Source organism: Nelusetta ayraudi, unplaced genomic scaffold (genome assembly GCF_046127955.1).
Source record: "Nelusetta ayraudi isolate G7.1 ecotype Tasmania unplaced genomic scaffold, CSIRO-AGI_Nayr_v1 ptg000018l, whole genome shotgun sequence".
In the NCBI taxonomy this organism is placed as follows: domain Eukaryota; kingdom Metazoa; phylum Chordata; class Actinopteri; order Tetraodontiformes; family Monacanthidae; genus Nelusetta; species Nelusetta ayraudi.
This window is the reverse complement of record NW_027466068.1, coordinates 1,998,346-2,015,000: the sequence shown is the minus strand read 5'-3', so window position 1 is coordinate 2,015,000 and position 16,655 is coordinate 1,998,346. Positions and strand designations below refer to the sequence as shown.

Here is a 16,655-nt window from a genome sequence, read left to right as displayed (position 1 = left end):
CCCCAAGAGATTCCCTCCCATGTTAAGTCAGTCAGCAACGTATTTAGCCCTCTGTTTGTAGCCTTCTGCAAAAAAAACAAAACAAAGGGTTTTAGCTTCCTGCTAAACTGGATGCTTTGTTTGAAACACATGTTTAGAAGAGAACGAAAACAAGACATCTGTTAGGTGTCTGAGGGTGGCATAGCACCCCCCCTGTCCAGCCTAGGAGAGGAATCAGAGCCCTTTGTGACATCATGAAGACGTGACCTTCCACTGTGCGTTTGAACATACACCTCCTGTGGAGTAAAATAGGTAATATATGAGTTCACTGACTGACTATTGACAATGGGAGAAAACATTGGAAAGATCTTTTTATCTTAATATAGAACCTTCAACATACTGGTGTTTATTTTCTGTTTACTACAAGCGGCTATTCAGGCGTTTTTGAAAATGAGCCATTTCCTGTTGGATTCTGTGCCTGGTGTTGTTTTTGGCTTCTGGCAATTATCAACAAGTGGGCGCGCCTCCGTTTTCAATCACGCTCCTGTGTCTCCCGCCTTTCTGCAGACGAACCATGATCCCCATCACTGAACTGCGGTACTTTGTCGACACACAGCCGGCCTACCGCATCCTGAAGCCATGGTGGGACGTGTTCACCGACTACATCTCCATTGTCATGCTGATGATATCTGTGTTCGGGGGCACGCTGCAGGTCACCCAGGACAAGATGATCTGCTTGCCCTGCAAGTGGGTTGTCAATCAGACCTGCAAGAGGATGAACTCCACCTTCACCCCGCCGTTGATTGTGGAGCCCAAAGGGATCCAGTACGACCTGGACCGCCACCAGTACAACTATGTGGACGCCGTCTGCTACGAGAACAGACTGCACTGGTTCGCCAAGTACTTTCCTTACCTCGTGTTGCTTCACACGCTGATCTTCCTCGCGTGCAGCAACTTCTGGTTTAAGTTCCCAAGGACGAGTTCCAAGCTGGAGCACTTTGTCTCCATCTTGCTGAAGTGCTTCGACTCCCCGTGGACGACGAGGGCGCTGTCCGAGACGGTGGTCGAAGAGAGCGACCCCAAGCCGATGAAAATGAACGGCTCGATGGACCACAAGGAGTCGGTCATCAGTGAGGACGTGGAAGCCAGCGTCCCCATGCTGCAGAGGACAAAGACGCGCTTCGAGCAGGGCATCGTGGACCGGACGGAGACGGGAGTGCTGGACAAGAAGGAGGGCGAACAGGCCAAAGCCCTGTTTGAGAAGGTGAAGAAGTTCCGCATACACGTGGAGGAAGGGGACATCGTGTACAGGCTGTACATCCGCCAGACCATCATCAAAGTCATCAAGTTCATCTTGATCATCTCCTACACAGGGTATTACGTGCACGACATCCAGTTTAGCGTGGACTGCTCGGTGAACACTGAGAACCTGACGGGCTACAGCGTCTACCGCTGCGCTCACCCTCTGGCCACGCTTTTCAAAATCCTGGCCTGTTTCTACATCAGCCTGGTGGTGGTTTACGGCCTGATTTGCATGTACACCCTGTGCTGGATGCTGCGGCGCTCCCTGAAGAGGTACTCCTTCGAGTCCATACGGGAGGAGAGCAGCTACAGCGACATACCGGACGTGAAGAACGACTTTGCCTTCATGATGCACATGATCGACCAGTACGACCCGCTGTACTCCAAGCGCTTCGCCGTCTTCCTCTCCGAGGTCAGCGAGAACAAACTGCGGCAGCTCAACCTGAACAACGAGTGGACGCTGGACAAGCTCCGGCAGAGGATCACCAAGAACTCCCAGGAGAAGCTGGAGCTGCACCTCTTCATGCTGAGTGGCATTCCGGACACGGTGTTCGACCTGATGGAGCTGGAGGTGCTCAAGCTGGAGCTCATCCCGGACGTCACCATCCCTCCCATCATCGCCCAGCTGATCAACCTGCGGGAGATGTGGCTGTACCACACGCCGGCCAAGATCGAGGCTCCCGCGCTGGCGTTCCTGCGCGAGAACCTCAAGTCTCTGCACATCAAATTCACAGACATCAAGGAGATCCCGCTGTGGATCTACAGCCTGAAGAACCTCAGCGAGCTCCACCTGACGGGCAACCTGAGCGCCGACAACAACCGCTACATCGTCATCGACGGCCTCCGCGAGCTGAAGAGGCTCAAGGTCCTCCGTCTGAAGAGCAATCTCACAAAGCTACCTCAGGTGGTGACCGACGTGGGCATGCACCTCCAGAAGCTCTCCGTCAACAACGAGGGCACCAAGCTGATGGTGCTCAACAGCCTGAAGAAGATGGTCAACCTGACCGAACTGGAGCTCATCCGCTGCGACCTGGAGCGCATACCTCACTCCATCTTCAGCTTGCACAACTTGCAAGAGATCGACCTGAAGGACAACAACCTCAAGACCATCGAGGAGATCATCAGCTTCCAGCACCTCCACCGCCTGGTCTGCCTTAAGCTCTGGTACAACCAGATCGCCTACATCCCCATCCAGATTGGCACGCTGACCAACCTGGAGAAGCTGTATCTGAACCGCAACAAGATCGAGAAGATCCCCAGCCAGCTGTTCTACTGCCGCAAGCTGCGCTTCCTGGACCTGAGCCACAACAACCTCACGTACATACCCCCGGACATCGGCTTCCTGCAGAACCTCCAGTACCTGGCGGTGACGGCAAACAGGGTGAGTTGCTTTTCACCTTTTTTAGACTTCACTCTTATCCACTGCCAATCAAAAGTTTGGCCACACCTCCTCATGCAATTCTACAACTTTCTACGCTGCAGATAGACATTGAAGACATCACATATATCAGCTGGATATGTAATTATGCAGCAAAGAAAAACACCTTCAATTACTCTAAATGTGCTTCTTATGAAAGGTGGCTACTGTGAAGAGTTTAAATGTAAAGCGCGCTTTGAGTTATTTTACTCTTTTATTGCCTCCTGCATAATTCCATGTGTGTTCATACGCAGTTCTGATGCCTCCAGTGAGAAACTGCAATGTCAGAAGTCACGAGAACGAAAGAAAAGACTTCATTCATAGCGCGTGTCCAAACGTTTGGCCGCTACTGTGTATATCCCGTGAAGTGTGCAACACTAATCCCTCCCGTTTTCTCTCCCTGCCCCCCCCTCGAACACCGCTGCAGATCGAGGGCCTGCCCAACGAGCTGTTCCAGTGCAAGAAGCTCCGCACGCTCAACCTGGGCAACAACTGCCTGCAGTCTCTGCCGTCGCGCTTCGGCGAGCTGACGGCGCTGACGCAGCTGGAGCTGAGGGGCAACCGCCTGGAGTGTCTGCCGGTGGAGCTCGGCGAGTGTCGACAGCTCAAGAGGACGGGCCTGGTGGTGGAGGAGGACCTCTTTAACACCCTGCCCACCGAGGTCAAGGAACAGTTCTGGAAGGTCGACAAGGAACCGGCCTGAGCCGCCCTCCGCGGCCGTGGGTTCAGATGCCGGGGCCTCGACACCGCAGGAGCCTTGGGGGTTAAACGGGCGCTCAAGTGTAGCGCCGGTCGTGTCGGTCGGCGCATCAGGAACCTTTTCTGGTTGTGCGGAACCAAACTGCTGATTGGTTTCTTTACACTCATTTTTTTTTTTTTCATTTCATTTCACACAAAACATTTTACGCCATCCCATCGTAACCCAGTACTGATGGTGTATAGCAGTAATGTAGCAGTGCCATTGTGTTTAGCCACGTGTGTTTACATTGAATGGGTTTCTTCTGGGGGGGCGGGGGGGGCATGTAAAACAGTGGAAGCATTTTTTCGTTTTTCTTTGCAGTTTTTTTTTCTGCCGACAGGAAGAAAAAAAAAACCCAGTTTACAACTCCGCCCCCTCCCCCCCCCGACATCATCGGGCCTGATGACGTGCCGGCAGGTGCTCAGAGTCGGGCCTTTCCTCCGTGATGCTGGTCTGCAAAGCACATCCACCTTGTATTTCCATAAGTTTCCCAGGCAGCCTCAGTGATCTGGCTTTACCACGCTAAAGCCTCCCCAACCCTTTCATGTCCTTCACCTCGGAAGAGTTAGGACACGCCTCCTCAGCTTCACATCCAGTTACAAAGTGAGGATGTTTCAGTCGCATTAAAAAAAAAAAAACAGAACAAAAAAAATACATTGTTTGGTTACACTGCCACATAGTCGCACCTGCATCTTGTTAAATTCCAGTTGAACTACTTTCAGTTTGAATGCAACTATGACCAAATAACTCACAAACGTTGATTGTCTGAAATGGCGTGAGACAATTCTCCAGAAGCAGCATGCGATCCAGACGTTAGGTTCGTGGAGTTAATGAGCGTATGTGCTGGTATAACTGCTTAGTCAGTTTAGTCATTGCAATCAGATGAATCAGTGTGTCTAAAATGTCTCAGACTTTGACTGAGGTGAGGAAAAACTAAAGCTTCTCCTCATCTAACACTTAAGATCACAACATAAATTACTGGATCAAAGTATTTTTAATGCATTTTAAGCTCCAACGTCTCTACTTCATGCATTATGTAATTATGTCAGCATTATGAGGGTAAAGCAACCCAATAGGTGCAGTTTCAGGTCAGTTTCCCTCATGTCTCACCTGCATGTGGTATTTAAAGTGTCCCATCACATACTTTGATGTGCACTCATACGAACGAATGACACGTCTACGCCACCGCGTCTCTGTTGGCTGATTAAATAAAGTATGTGAGGTGCACGACAACCAGGTCATGAAACCTCAGAGCCAAAACTGTTCAGGAAAAAAAAAAAAAAAACGTCCTGATATTCCCTTTAGGAGTTTTGGAGGCAGCCAAATTGAGTGCAGCTCCGACACTGACTCACCTCCTAGTTCTCCTTCGTGCATCTTTACCTCACGTCTGCAGTGCTGCAGTGCCGTTATGCACTCCTGCAGGTTGGGGGCGGGGGGGACATCAGAAAGGCATTTTTGTTCTGTTTAATAATTCAAGTAACACAACAAATTTGGGTTATGGTATGATTTTAGCATTTCTTTGTATTTATGTGAGATGTAAATTGGTATGTGAGGATTTTTAAAAAAAAAAAATAGATTTAAACAGACTAAGTTGAATATATTTGATAGCCAAGATTCATGTTTTGGGGGGGGGGGGGGTTGAACCTTTTTCCGTTGAACATTTGTCAAATGTTTCTCTATTTTCAATGCCTGTTGTTCACATCAGACTTTTTACATTTTATTTATTCATATTTTTCTGCCATATTGGCCACTTCTGCCAGACAAGGTGTTTTCTTGTGACCTAATACACAGCAGGCAGCAGTCAAAGATGAAAAAAAAACAACACAAAAAAAAAACACAATGAATCGCCAGTGATGGAAAATCTGCAATATTCCGTGCAGTCATTAGCAGCATACAATAAAAGTATTAGTCACATTTACTGTAGTAATGCCGCTGCTTGATCGTGCACTATTACCATGTTTAATTCAGTACACGCGTTAGCGGGCATTGTTTCTGTCACAGCCATTGGAACAAGCAGTGGTAATGCCCAGAACCTGAGTACATTGATGGATCTTCATGGAGAATTGTCTTGCACTACAGCACCTCTCCCACTTAACATTCAGCCCCATGCAAATACTGACATGCAGTGCTCACAAGCTTTCTCCTGTTTGTCTATTAAGGGGAACCTCATTTTAGTCATTTCCAGCTGGGAGATGGATTTCTTTTTTTCTTTTTTTTTTCTTTTTTATTTCTGTTAGTGTGCGAGTTGTCTTTTAAAAACTACTGGTGGGATGAATGAATAATAGGTTTTGTATAAGTCGCTGCTGGATCGTCGAAAATGACACTTTGCACACCTCAGCAATATTGCCACTGATGAAGACAATCAGCTCTTGCACTCAAGAGAAAACCCTGTCACATGTACAGCACTGTCACGTTTATGGTCAGTACTCTAGAACGTTGTGTTGATTTCTGGTGATGTGCGATCAGTTTAGCTCTTAATCGTGATGTTCTTTAAAAAAAAAAAAAAAAAAAAGTCTTCTTCCTCGCTGCTGCCTCAATTACGACCAGCATTATTTGTTCACTCTGACACACCGTAGTATTATTAATAACGTAATTTCTCAGGAAGCCAGCTAGAGCTCAGATATGTTTTTTTTTTAAAGTTGATTGCCTATTTTTTCTTAATAATACCTGGTCTTTTTTGTTTTATTAATTTAAACTTATGGGCTTGTTTTTTGTTTGTTTTTTTACCTTTTGGAGTTTTGTATATACAACTATGCATTCTTTGATTAGTTTCTTGTATTTAAAGCAAACTGACTTCTGGTGTGAAAGGTGAAAAGCAATGGAGAAAGAAATGTTTGTGTGTTTTGTTTTATTTTTCTAAGAAATCACTTGGTTTCATTCAGATTGAGTGTTTTGTGTCAACTACCATTATTGAGATGAACGTTTTGGTTTTAGATTTGATGGTTCTCGACACAGATGAGGTGCGTGTCAGCGTCATCCATGCACTCCTGCTTGCCTGACGAGAGTTTCTACTGTCTCCCTTGTCAACTCTGTTCTTCCTCTTTATTAAATTATCGTGTTGGGGTTGAAATTCTTAGTTTTTGAACTTTTTTTTTGTTTGTTTGTTTGTTTGTTTGTTGATTTTTAATCCAAGATGGTGTCATGTAGTGGTGTGTTGCCAAACGTCTTCCATTCAAGAGGAACCTCTTAGTGAATAAGCATTGACACAAATTGTGTGACTGAGTGTTCTGTTTGTACACGCCTAACATCACTGAACACTGGTCAAATAAACACAACTTGGTCACTCAAGTTTGGTATTTTTGGTATGTTGATTCACACTTTTAGTTAGCAGTGTTGAAATACAAAAACCCGTTACTGCAGGACACAATTTTTCTGACGGTGCTCGGAAATAAGATGGGCTTTACAGAAGAAGGTCTTTCTGTTTAGGGGATTTGTTTGCCTTTTATGACTTTTGAGTATAGTTGCATTTTCCAAAATAAATGCATTTCTTTTAATGACGCCAAACCAGACCTTTTAATATTAAGAGATGATTGAGAAGTGTCACATTAAATTGGGGTTTTTACATTTTTGTATTTTCTGATCACAGTTAAGTAATAGCAATACATAATTGTAAGAACAATGAAAGGCCCCTCTTATAATATCAGTTATTACACATTTTAAAGTTAATTTTTTTATGATATCGAGAGATTTCAGGTTGTATTTTGTGTTTTTAATAACTAAATGAGAAGTTGTTTACTTGAAGATTTACGATTGCAACAGTGAAAAATGAAAAAAGAAGGTTTGAGTGAGTCACTTACATGGAGCAGCAGCCTTTCGGTTGTCTGTGCGGAACCAAGGAGAGATCGACTGTCGCCACACGGACGTATTTCTCTGACACACTCTCTGAAGACGCGACATTTGAAATGGTAAGTAAAAACATCGAATTACATACACTAAGTAAGCACAATTTTACCAGGGGATACATAGCTGGCATTAGTGCATATTATTCGAATGCCCCATGAACCAGAAACCTAACTGGTTTCTATTGGAAACAGTCTAATTCTTAGCTACGATAGCTCGGTAGCTAAGCTAAGTAGCTAATATTGAAAAGCGTTACTTCTGCAACTTCCAACATGCGGGTTGTGTCATACGTTTCTTCATGTTGCAGGCTGTCACGCTTCACACCGACTTGGGAGACGTCAAAATCGAATTATTCTGTGAGCGGACACCGAAAGCATGTGAGGTAGGACAACTGGAGACCAAACTTACTCGCTCCTGATCTTGACTCCATTCATTGTTAACGTGCTGAACAATATTGCAACTCTACGTAACGGACGTCTACTATTTCCTAACCTTGTCCATGTCCGAAAATATAAATTCTATTTCGATATCCCAAGTAATATTATTATTATTTTTTAGCGGATCAATGAAAGGCAAGACCTGAAGACCTGACAGGAATGTGTTTTTACTATTTACAGAACTTTCTCGCTTTGAGTGCCAGCGGCTTCTACAGCGGCTGCCCGTTCCATCGGAACATTAAAGGTTTCATGGTTCAGACCGGCGATCCTACAGGTACCGGGTGTCTACGTTTATTTCCTTCACCTCACAGTCCAGACCAGTCAGATGTTTGCCTTGGTGGCGTCCATCAGTTCATTCACGGGAGCTGACATCGTTGTGTTCTTTCAACACCTTGCAACAAGTCCAACTTTGAGACATTGGGCAATGTGCAACATTGTAAATCATCAGTAACCTTCGCCTTTTGGTCCAGTGAACCTCTTAAGCTGGTTGTAACGTTGTAATGCGGGGGGGGAAAAGCAAGCATTAGTTTCCATGTTGACTGTTCCTTTAACTGTTCAGGCACAGGCAAAGGAGGAACAAGCATATGGGGCCGTAAATTTGAAGATGAGTACAGCGAGCATCTCAAAGTGAGTAACTAACTCATCAAGAAAGTGTTGTTGTTGTTTCGAATCCCACATGTGGTCACAACCGCCCCCCCCCCCCTTTTTTTTTTTTTTTAATTTCAGCATAATGTCAGAGGGGTGGTTTCAATGGCAAACAATGGCCCCAACACGAATGGTTCCCAGTTTTTCATCACGTACGCCAAACAGCCCCACCTGGATATGAAGTACACAGTGTTTGGAAAGTATGTCATCTTTCTGTTGAGGATCGCTAGACACTGCCTGATGTCTCCAGTGTTATTGTTGCTCTCATCTTACTCTCCTCCACCCCACACAGAGTCATCGACGGCTTGGAAACACTGGATGAACTTGAAAAGCAGCCTGTCAATGAGAAGACGTTCCGGCTGCTCACTGAAACTCGCATCAAGGACGTGACGATACATGCCAATCCTTTTGCGCTTTAACCATCTTGAAATGTGCAGGCGGATCTTCAATAGAAGTGGTGGACTGTGGCAGCCACTCTAAAGTGGGTGAATAACTGCAGGTCAGATTGGAAGAAATCCATGAGGAATCAACAAAGAAAAAAAAAAAACATCACCCAGAGACTGTTGACTGTCAGATTAAACTGTACTTGTTTTTACTATGTGATTTCACAGTTAAAAACATAATTTGTCTTTTTTTTGGGGGGGGGGGGGAGGCGGGGGTTTCACGAGTTTTGAACCAGACTTGCATTTCTCAACAACACGATGGACTATGCTCCCAAATTATTATTATTATTTTTTTTTTTAATGTATCGTATATCTGGGTGGAGACAATTTTTTTTTTTTTTTTTTTTTTTTTTTTTTTTTTGGTGGGGGGGCTTTTTTTTTTATAAATGAAAGGTATTATGGTCTGTTCATTGCCGTACATTCACAAATTAGGGCAATAACAAAATGCATGTCTCATGCTACGAAATGTGTTGTTTTTCCCTGATGTGCTGGGCAAAGTTGAAAGAAATTGCCAACAAGTCATAATAAATACTATTATTTTCTGAAAAAAAGAAAACGTGTCTTGGTGAGGCAAAGTGTGTGCAGAGCTTAACATGCAAGAGTTGCGATTGAAGGCGTAGAAATTATGTTTGAAGTGTTTTGTCCTTTAGTTGACGAATAATTTCCGGGTTTTGACGGATAAATACATGACGCTGCCATGACGTCATCATCCGTGGACGAAGCGTTTAAAGGGAAAAATGTCCTCTGGAGACGCGTGTAAAGTGAGTTTATGCTATAAAACTTGTGAAAGAAAGTGTCTCTGTGTGCGTGCGTGCGCGCACGCACTGTATTTCTGTCGATTCATTTTTATATTTCCGCATATTCTGACGGTGTGTGTGTGCAACGTGTGTTGTAGGTGTCCTCCCTGCGGGGCAAAGTGGCTCTGATCACCGGGGCCAGCTCGGGCATCGGCGCCGGGACGAGCGTCCTGTTCGCCAAACTCGGAGCTCTGCTGGCTCTCAACGGCCGCGACGTGGACAACCTGCACAAAGTGGCCCAGCAGTGCACCGAGGCTGGGGCGGCGCAGGTACACAGTGACGTCACACGGCGTAAGGCATTCTCGTTGTACGGAAGAAGAAGAAGAAGACCTTTTATTGATCCCACGATGGGGAAATTTGCATAATTACAGCAACAAGAAAAAAATGAATTGGCTACAGTAGGAAGGCTTAAGAGGCGCCTTCACGTGCAGCACGTGGCGACGTGCAAGACAGTTGGAATGAACACGGACATCGCATCTCAAAGCAGGGCCAGTTTCTCGTCAGAAACCACGGCAGGCCGCTACCTGAGTGCACGTGGCGTGACGTTTTTTTGTTTGCTTGTTGTGGTTGCGAACAAAGCTGTTGGCCCTCTTCAAACTTCCCGTTGTTGAGTCAATGCACAGATGAGACGAAGGAAGGGAGAGTCTCCACAGAGGGCGAGAGAGAAAGACGCTGCAAGCTGCACATTTTTCAACCAGTCAAAAACCGCCGCTGTGGACAAAACAGTGTGTTTTGCAAAAATACAGGATAGATAGATGGTACTTTATCGATAGTACTGGCAGTGCTGGCTATTGCCTGTAGCATGAGAGAAGACAGAAATGATCTAGAAAACTATTATGTGGTACAGAGCATCTTTGCTTGTATTTAAGTTCAATGTTTTCTGTGCCTGGCTCCTGGCAAATTCTTCTTTTTTTTTTTTTTCTCATGACGCCCGCTTTGAAGGGTGACAGACGTGGGTGCATGTCAGGGAGCATTTGTATCCCTCCACAGGTTGGCCATTACCCACGTGGCTGTAGAGGCAACAACAACAACAACAACAAAAAAGAACGTGTTCAAACTCCTTTCATATTCGGGCATTGAACGATGGGAAAGGTTCCGCCGCCAAAAAGTCACCGACAGTTCACCGCCGCCAAAGTCTCCCTTTCGAGCTGCACGCCGTAATATCATTGCAGCATTCCACCCAGACAATGAGAGCAAGGAAAGAGGAACTTTTGAAATGCAAATGCAGGACAATAACCTCCTCAAAAAAAGGCTCCACGGAGCTTGTGTGGTGCAGCCTGCGTGCTCCCGAGATCCCAAAGTGATTTACAGAGGCTCCTGTTTGCAGACTCCAAAAGTTCCGTCTTAGCCGAAGCTTCTTACCTGCAAGAGAAGAAGACTGGGGTCGTACGAAGGTCAGACGCTTTTGAATTTTAAATAGGGGCTCTCTGAGGTGCTGCTGACTGTGTTGAACCTGACAAGTATTGTTATAAATTCAGTATTTGCTTACAGGATTCCCTGAATTTGCTGAATGGATTGGGATTGAGAAATCTCACGAGTGCTTCTTCAACAAAAAAAAACAACCTCTCATCTGCAGCGTTTCCGGGCCAAATCGGCGTCGGTTCCGACCGGGAAACCTTCTGGGCTGCTCGAACACGCAGATGGCGCTGAAATTGAATGTCGGCTTTTTGTGGGCTTCAGGTTGTCCTCCCTCCTCGTTTCTTAGCCTCTGCTGGTCCCGGGAGACCTCACCGACGAGGAGACGGTGAAGAGGACGGTGGGGGAAACCCTGGCTCACTACGGCCGGCTGGATGTGCTGGTCAACAGCGCCGGGATCCTGGCCATGGGCGGCATCGAGACGCCCGACCTGGCCCAGTACGACAAGGTCATGAACATCAACGTGAGGTGGGATTTTTGCCCGACCACAGAACAAAATACGAGGCGGCTAAAAAAAAAAGACGTATTAAGCAGAACGGTCGGCATCTAAATCTGGAAGTCGGCGCACAGTGACTGCAGAACTGAAACCGGTTTGCTGGGGCTACTTTTTTTTTATTGCAACAAACTATCGACGTTGCGGCTTAAAACTGATTGTGGCTTCAGGAGCGGTATTGCTGCAAAAGTCGCCTGTTTATAAACAAGTTCACTTTAGCCCATTTAGCACCAGATGAAGATGGAGTGTTTCCCTGCAAGATGTATTGCAGAAACACAACAGTTCAATTAGAACACGGGCCAATGGCAAAACAGCGCACAATAACAATCCGTCAAGCAAACAGAAGCGCGTGAACTCCCTCATCGTTCAGGAAAGGCTACTATTATGCCGCAGGGTATTTTAATAATGATAAAAAAAAAACTTTCACGGCGCAAAATGTTTGAACTTTCACAACAAAAGAAAATGAGTCAAATGTTAAATGTGATGAGCCATTATCTCGGCTTTCCAGAGTCATTCTGATCCTGCAGCCCTCTTAGACAGTAGCAACATGAAGAGAGAGCAACAATATGTGAATTAGAAAGACGTAACATAATGACAAGAGATTTTAAAATCTATCTGTCTGTCTATCTGTCTATCTATCTATCTATCTATCCAAATAGACGAGCATTGTTGAAGTTGGCTGACTGGGTCCCGTCCTTGTACTTCACTCTGCAGGTCTGTGTACCACCTGACTCAGCTCTGCGTGCCCCACCTGATCGAGACCAAAGGCTCCATCGTCAACGTGTCCAGCGTTAACGGGCAGAGATCAGTGGGTATCCACTGGCGACCTCGCAGGCAGGCTTGTCTCAACGCCTTCTGCACAACAGCTCTCGCGTCTAGTCAAATGAAAAATGTGCCTTTGCCGTGTTCTGCTATGATCCAGCCCAGTTGGCGGCCGGGCGTCAGAAGTAAACCGAAGTTTTACATAGCGATACACCCGCAGAATGAAAGCTTTGGGAGAGAGAGAGAGAAGCGAGCGGTGGCTTTCAGGTGAGGGATGGGAGTCGACTCGCGGGTCTTTGAGTCGCGAGTCAGTGACTGGAGATGATTCAAACGGCACATGAAGACACTGACGTGTTTCTCTAGACGTTGGTCCAAAGATGAGGAAGAAGGAAGCCAACTCAGGTTGGCAACAGCTGCAACCTCAGACTCAAAAGCATCACCCACACGTCTTAAAATGTCAAAGGTTGCTTTTCTTTCCTCGAATAAAAAAAAAAAGTCCCTTCTTCTGGGACAAAAGCAAATAGTGAGCCGAAGCTGCAGTAATGCACAAATTGATTTTCAAATCATTAGATTCTTTGCTGGGAGAAGTCAGTTTCCTTCATTTGAGGCCTTGCACACATAGCATATTACATAAATTGATTTTGAAAAGCGTGAGATTCCCTGCTGAGGAAAATACTAGTGCATGTATTTCTTTCTCTCCTCCAGTGTCTCTTTTGGCAGAGTTTAAAAAAAAAATCTTGTACCTAGCATGAAGTGCGGATTTGACAGACTTGAGTTCATCGCTGTTACTGAAAAACACCAAGCTCCTCTGGGCTTTGGATTTTCCTTTCCTCTGGATTGAGGCCACAGTTCATCAAGAGTTGTTGGGGTGCACCTGTGTTGCTCACCCTCAGCTGGCTGCAATCAGCTGGGAATCACTTGCTGTGTCTCAATTCAGGGTCTGCATCCTTGAAGTACGCATTTTGAAAGGAAAATGAGACCGTCCCGAGGGGTTACCGGGGAGGCGGGGTTCGGTCCGTCCTTCTAGGCTGGGTACTCGAAGAACGCTTCCTTCAGACGGAGGACACTCGGTCTGAAGGGTGCAGAACCTGAATTGAGACACAGCTGTATATGAAGAGGTTGCAGCTCCTGGCTCGTTGTCTTTGCGCGTTCTGGAGAGTCAACGTCAACAGTTGGCTTTCTGGGTTCTTTTTTTTGAAGTCTATAATTTTGATGGCGTTATTTTGGCGGGAATTAAATTGTCTGCACTGCGAGCGTCACAAAAGCCAACCCATCAGAAATAATAAAATACAACTAAGTAATTAAAACGGTAATAGGTTTTTTAAAATACATTGATTTGCATTTTAATTAATTCAAAAGAACAAAGATAGTAAATAGTGACACGTTTGATTTATTTAATGAGTATTAGTTTTAATTTTAGCCTTGCAGTAAAAGCTCAGCGTCACGCCACCGTGGTCTTCAGACTGGCACAATTTCTCCTGCCACATTAATCTTCATATTTTGTTGAGTTGGACACGGAGCTGTTTGCTCTGATGGACTCCTGCCTCCTATCTCACGTCTTCTTTTCTCTGACCTCTCTTGAGTTTTTTGTTGTTTTTTTTTTTTTTAACCACCAACCTCCTGCACCACTTTGGAGATTCTGAATCATATCCAGTGCAATTGTGATCATTGGACCCCTGCATGGTGTGAGGCAAATAACTAAACTGCGGCGTGTCTTTCTGTCCAGTTCCCTGGCGTGCTGGCGTACTGCATGTCAAAGTCGGCCATCGATCAGTTCACACGGTGCACAGCTCTCGGTGAGTCGGCTCTTTCTCTTTCAGCCCACCTTGCTTTGTTTGTTCAGCGTTCTTATAAGTCATGTTATCCGTAACATAAAAATGAATGAATTCCAGAACTGGCGAGTAAGCAGGTCCGAGTGAACTCTGTGTGGTGAGTGTTTTCTTTTGAAAAAACAACAAAACAAAAACACAAATGGAACATGTGGGTTTGCAATGGGCCGTGGATTTGATTTCTATTACACCAATTCTCCCGCTGCACCTGCTCAGCCCAGGCGTCATCGTCACCGAAGTTCACAAGAGAGCCGGATTAGATGAGGAGCAGTATTCACAGGTGACGCCATGAAACAAAACAAATCAAAATAAAATAAAAATCCCATCTGTCTGCGTTTCCATTACCCATAGAATTGCGCAAAACCGAAGTATCGCAATAAAAAACAAAACTGGTTGTGGAAACTTCAAAAAAGCTTTCAAATTTGGCCAGAAGGTTTTGACGCGCTCACGAGGTGCTTTTTCACATGCATTAATATAGAGGTATTACGCAAAAGTGTCATGGAAACACTTTTTTTTTTGTGCAATTTTTTCCCCCCAGTGGTCACTTGAGATACTGCAGCATAAAAAAAAAAAAACCCGTGGGCCAAAAAAGCATTTTTTTTTTTCTCCATAAACCGCAATACAAAACTAACAACTAACTGACAGGGCAACTCTGACCTGAAACGCGATTCATACCAAATTGTAGAAATATCGCTTTTATTTTGCGAAAAAACCGTAATGGAAACGCAGCTCCAGATTTTCAACCTCCGGCATCCTCGCAACGAAGCAGCGCTTCCTAAAAATGTTCCTCCCACACTTCTCCTCCTCTATTCAGTTCCTTGCCAAGTGCAAGCAGACCCACGCGCTGGGCCGGCCAGGCGAGGTGGACGAAGTGGCCCAGGGCATCGCCTTCCTGGCGTCCGACGCGGCCAGCTTCATCACCGGAGTCAACCTCCCCATCGACGGCGGCCGCCACGCCATGTGTCCCAGATAGGATCGTCCGGCTGCAAATAAAACGCTTGTGACCTCTACGTCCGCCCACGTTTTCCTTTAACCGAGGTCTGAATGAAGTCGTGAAGCAGAAAGAAAGAAAACAGCAAAAAAAATGGTTTGAACTGTCGGGGGGCGCCTGGAAGGCAGCATTGTGATCACACGGCTTTTATCCCTTTTAGAAGTCGACAAATAAACACTCATCAATGGTATCGGACATTTATTTAGTTTTCTCTCTCTCGAGTTGCTCAGCTTCATTCGCACAGTACCAAGTGGCTGCACTCAGATGCGTGCGCCATTTCTAGCTCGACCTCTCCTCACTCGGGAAATCCTCCGAGTGTGTAAAATGGGCGGGGCCAACGGTGACTGCTGCAGCTTTACTTGGAGAGTGAACAAAAGACGAGGAAAAAGATAAATCCCCTCATTACACCGACAAACGCACACAGACTCGGACGCACGTACAGAATCATCAAAGCCGCAGGTGACAAACAGAACTGGATGGCTGCTTTTTGAGCACCAGACACAGTTTGGTAGAAAGAAAAATTAAATAGTGTCCCTCTGCAGGTACAAAATGTTGAAAACATTAAAATAGCATCTTAAGAAAAGAAAAGAAAAAAGAAATTCCCTTCTTTGTATTTTTCATAAGTCCGTAGCGTTTGCTGAGCGTGCGTGTGCGCCAGCTGTTGGAGCACCAGGTGACATCACGGATCCGTTTTGGTAAACTTGTGGTTTCGGGGGCGGGGTGAGCGTGACGCGAGGCGAGGCGAGGTAGCGTCCTGACACCGCGTGTCTCGGCTCACACTCACGCTGCACTCCAGCACCAAGAACACGACACAGCAGTTGTTGGTTTGAAGACAGCTGGAGAGGGAAAACCTCTGAGCACCGGAGAGTTTTAGTCCAGAGTCTCACTGACTCACCTGGAGACAGTGAGTGTGTGTGACAGTGTGTGTGTGTGTGTGTGTGTGTGTGTGTGAGGCATCCACATACCTAAAGAAACTGTATAGTTCAAGATGAAGACCTGTGGAGCAACTATACTTTCTCTTTATATACAGCACATATACATGTATAAATAGGAGACTTGAAAGATGAGTTCTGTGTGTTGAGATTCAAACGGGGCCTTCAGGTCTCGTCGTACAAACAAGTCTCTGAAAATGAAGAAACTCCCCCCCCCCCCCCCCCCCACTGGATGGTACGAATAAAACCTCAACCTTTCAACTTTCTCTGTATGCAGTCCGGGCATCTGCAGAGAAACATTGCGCTGCGGTCCGGGGTCGTGTTGCTGCCAAACAGCGAAGGCATCGCGTCCCCGTCCAACTCTTTGCTCGCCGTCCCCGCATACGTGCGTGCGTGCGTGCGTGCGTGCGCTCGCGTCTGCTCCTGTGAGTGCATCCCTGCCGCTCGTCAACAGGTACCGCTACAGGAAGCACACTGGTCCGACCTCCAGCTGATGGCGCGCGCCAGGCTCCGTTGTCCGCAGGTTGTACACGTCCACGATGGGCAGGAGGTCCGGGACCTGGGTCTGAAATATGAAGTGGGTCTGATGCCAGCGGCCGTCTTTGATCTGAGGTTGAAGGGTGAAGTTGAAGA

At 46.1% G+C, this 16,655-nt stretch overlaps 5 protein-coding genes across 7 annotated transcripts in view; 3 read left to right on the top strand and 2 right to left on the bottom strand.

Annotated features, from left to right (window-relative positions):
- Positions 1–4,867, top strand: part of lrrc8ab (leucine rich repeat containing 8 VRAC subunit Ab) — a 7,038-nt gene extending 2,171 nt beyond the window's left edge. For both annotated transcript variants that reach the window (XM_076025717.1, XM_076025718.1), the window contains 2 exons: positions 547–2,662; positions 3,126–4,867. In XM_076025717.1, coding sequence (XP_075881832.1) covers positions 554–2,662; positions 3,126–3,401 — 2,385 coding nt within the window. In that variant the 5' untranslated portion in view covers positions 547–553 and the 3' untranslated portion in view covers positions 3,402–4,867. The remainder of the gene's footprint in view (positions 1–546; positions 2,663–3,125) is intronic.
- The window catches only part of hscb (HscB mitochondrial iron-sulfur cluster cochaperone), a 15,733-nt gene extending 7,914 nt beyond the window's left edge, over positions 1–7,819 (bottom strand). The window contains exons 1-2 of one of the 2 annotated variants that reach the window (XM_076025719.1): positions 7,686–7,819; positions 7,235–7,319 (exon numbers count right to left, since the gene is read on the bottom strand). The gene's annotated coding sequence lies outside the window, so the exon portion shown is untranslated. Of the gene's footprint in view, positions 1–7,234; positions 7,321–7,685 lie in introns of those variants that run through there. The other variant, XM_076025720.1, reaches the window with a different exon arrangement.
- ppil3 (peptidylprolyl isomerase (cyclophilin)-like 3) lies at positions 7,199–8,881 on the top strand. The gene is made up of 6 exons (XM_076025722.1): positions 7,199–7,342; positions 7,585–7,659; positions 7,895–7,988; positions 8,274–8,341; positions 8,441–8,559; positions 8,652–8,881. Exons 1-6 carry the CDS (start codon positions 7,235–7,237, stop codon positions 8,776–8,778), a joined length of 591 nt encoding a protein of 196 aa, XP_075881837.1. The 5' UTR covers positions 7,199–7,234; the 3' UTR covers positions 8,779–8,881.
- Positions 8,882–9,416: 535 nt separating this feature from the next.
- LOC142887837 (3-oxoacyl-[acyl-carrier-protein] reductase FabG) lies at positions 9,417–15,109 on the top strand. Its single transcript, XM_076025721.1, has 8 exons — positions 9,417–9,563; positions 9,698–9,868; positions 11,305–11,483; positions 12,223–12,316; positions 13,997–14,066; positions 14,163–14,199; positions 14,316–14,379; positions 14,914–15,109. Exons 1-8 carry the CDS (start codon positions 9,540–9,542, stop codon positions 15,070–15,072), a joined length of 798 nt encoding a protein of 265 aa, XP_075881836.1. The 5' UTR covers positions 9,417–9,539; the 3' UTR covers positions 15,073–15,109.
- A 317-nt stretch (positions 15,110–15,426) lies between these two features.
- LOC142888017 (uncharacterized) overlaps positions 15,427–16,655 on the bottom strand; it is a 58,883-nt gene continuing 57,654 nt past the window's right edge. Inside the window, exon 61 of the mRNA XM_076026023.1 lies at positions 15,427–16,629. Within this exon, the coding sequence (XP_075882138.1) occupies positions 16,483–16,629 (147 nt within the window). The 3' untranslated portion in view covers positions 15,427–16,482. The remainder of the gene's footprint in view (positions 16,630–16,655) is intronic.